This window comes from Cannabis sativa, chromosome X, assembly GCF_029168945.1.
Source record: "Cannabis sativa cultivar Pink pepper isolate KNU-18-1 chromosome X, ASM2916894v1, whole genome shotgun sequence".
In the NCBI taxonomy this organism is placed as follows: domain Eukaryota; kingdom Viridiplantae; phylum Streptophyta; class Magnoliopsida; order Rosales; family Cannabaceae; genus Cannabis; species Cannabis sativa.
Genome location: NC_083610.1, coordinates 9832867 through 9835173, shown reverse-complemented (window position 1 = coordinate 9835173; position 2307 = coordinate 9832867). Strand labels below are relative to the sequence as shown.

Genomic DNA, 2307 nt, shown 5'->3' with positions numbered 1-2307 from the left:
GTGCTCTGAAAGTTTTTGTACAGTTTGAGATCAAATTGAAGTGTTGGTGGAGTTTTTGGTGTTTCCTACACTAAACCAGTTGACCGGTTCAGTGAAACTTGTAGAAACTGGAATTCTGATTGGTCCCTAGGAAACCCCACAGAACCAGCCTTCGGGTTGGGGAACCTATCTACCGATTGGGGCAATTTTGGGAACCCTAGTTTTCCCATTTTTGTAGAATTTAGGGTATCGTTATAACGAATAACAAAAGTAGAACCCTTAGTATGAGGTTTCTCGAATTAGGGTTTTGGCGCAATATTTACCCGTTTATGTAAATGTGACTTAGGGCATCCATCCAGCACGAGGTATTCCGTTCAGATTGGCCAACTTACTTGAATTTGGAAATGAGGTAAAACTAGCATAAAACTAATTATATATGCATGTTGTGTTTGTGATTATATATGTTTTAGGTGATATCATGGCAGAACAACTATTGTGTCAATTTGGCATTACAGGCACCGTACTGATTAAGAGTGATATTCACCCCATAAAGTATTAATTAGCGCTATCATAACTACACAACCATTGTGTCGGTTCAATAGTATGGGCATATTTCTTGTTAAGAGTGATCATGGCTAAATGTACTGTCGGGTGCTATTGATGCTATCATAGCGGTACGAATATAGTGCCAGTCCGGCAATGCGATCATAGTATTGGTAGTGGGAGATATCATGGTCAATAGCACCAACCGTTAAGAACGTTCTTAATCATTTGGTAAGGCTTGTGGATAGGTGTATGGGCGCTTAGACACAAGTCGATATTATATGATTTATTGTATGTTTTTCTTACTGAGTCTATTGGCTCACAGATTCTATTTTCATGTATAGGTAAAGTAAAGGTAGAAGCTAAATAGGAGTGAGTTTCGAGCTTGGGTAATGATTGTACATGTCGAAACGACGCGACCTGGAGTGTTTGATCTCAAGACATCTTTTGCAATGTTTTGTAGTCATTATATAACAAGTTGTAAACGTATTTTGTGAATGGTTATAAAAGTTTAAACACGGTATCCCGATTATGTAATTATATATATATGTTTATAAAGTTTAATAATTTTAATTAAGGTTTTAATTTGACACGTTTTTCAAATAAAAATCTTTTGATTAGAAAAGGATGCATGCTAATTGGAAAATCATTGTAGCGCACCTTAGTATCAGGGCGTTACACTAACACTATTCAAACACTTCATCTTGGGAATAAGAGTCAAGGTATCTGTATTAATTTCTTTGAGAATCTTACCAGAAATCAAAGATGAGCTGATTGTCTTGATGAAATCCTCTCCAACTACATCCCAAGCATTTTTTAAGAAACCACTTATGAAGCCATCAAGTCCTAGCACCTTTTCATTCAGAATTGAGAAAATGGCAGTCTTGATCTCCTCCTTAAAGTACGATTGAGATAGCACTTGAATTTGGGTCTCATTCAATACTAGATCTTCTCTTACCACGCTAGTCAAAACTTTTTTCTTTTGAGATATTTTAGCACCCAGGAGTTGCCTGTAAAACTCTAAAAATGTATTTTTAACTCCTTCCACATTGTCAACCCAATTTTCATCATTATTATTTATTGCATAAACTGAATTTTGGACTTTTCTCATCTTTAAGCTGCTATGAAACAACTTTGTAATGCTGTCTCCATCTTTAATCCATGAGTTTTTTTCCTCTTGCTGAAGAAAAGAGGTACAATAATCATTCAATTTTTTATAAGTCTTCCTAGCCTCAATTTCAGCTGAATAAGATCCTTATCAATTGAATCTTTTTGGGCAGCCAGTTGATACTCAAAAAGCTTAGCTTCAGCCTCTTTAACTCGTGCTGCTACATTACCAACAACATCTTGATTAAGCTCTTTCAAGACTTTTTTAATAACTTTTAACTTTTGGCAAAACTTGAACATATGAGTTCCCTGTATTTCAATAGGCTAGGCCCCTTTAATTCTCTCCATAAAACCAGCATAAGTGCCCCCATATATCAAATAATCTAAATGTTTTCTACCATTTGGTTGAATGGGATGAGCAGTAAGAATAGCCAGACTGTGGTCGAAATCCCCTTTAGGAAGGAAATTCACTTTAGCATTGGAAAAGATTCAGCCCACAAACTATTTCCTGAAATCCGATCTAGTTTTGCAAACACTTTTACTCTCCATCTTACTTATTATTCCAAGTGAAAAAGCAACCTGTATATTTAATGTCACCAAGAGAATAGTCTTCCATAAAGGACTTCAATCTCTTATGATCTTTGATATTTCTCCCATTACGAATGTGCTCCTCCGGTA

General features: G+C 35.8%; 1 protein-coding gene across 1 annotated transcript; it reads right to left on the bottom strand.

Moving 5' to 3' along the window:
• Window positions 1-1189: 1189 nt before the first annotated feature.
• On the bottom strand, window positions 1190-1633 carry LOC115717520 (uncharacterized). Its single transcript, XM_030646508.1, has one exon. It carries the CDS (start codon window positions 1631-1633, stop codon window positions 1190-1192), a length of 444 nt encoding a protein of 147 aa, XP_030502368.1.
• Window positions 1634-2307: the final 674 nt, after the last annotated feature.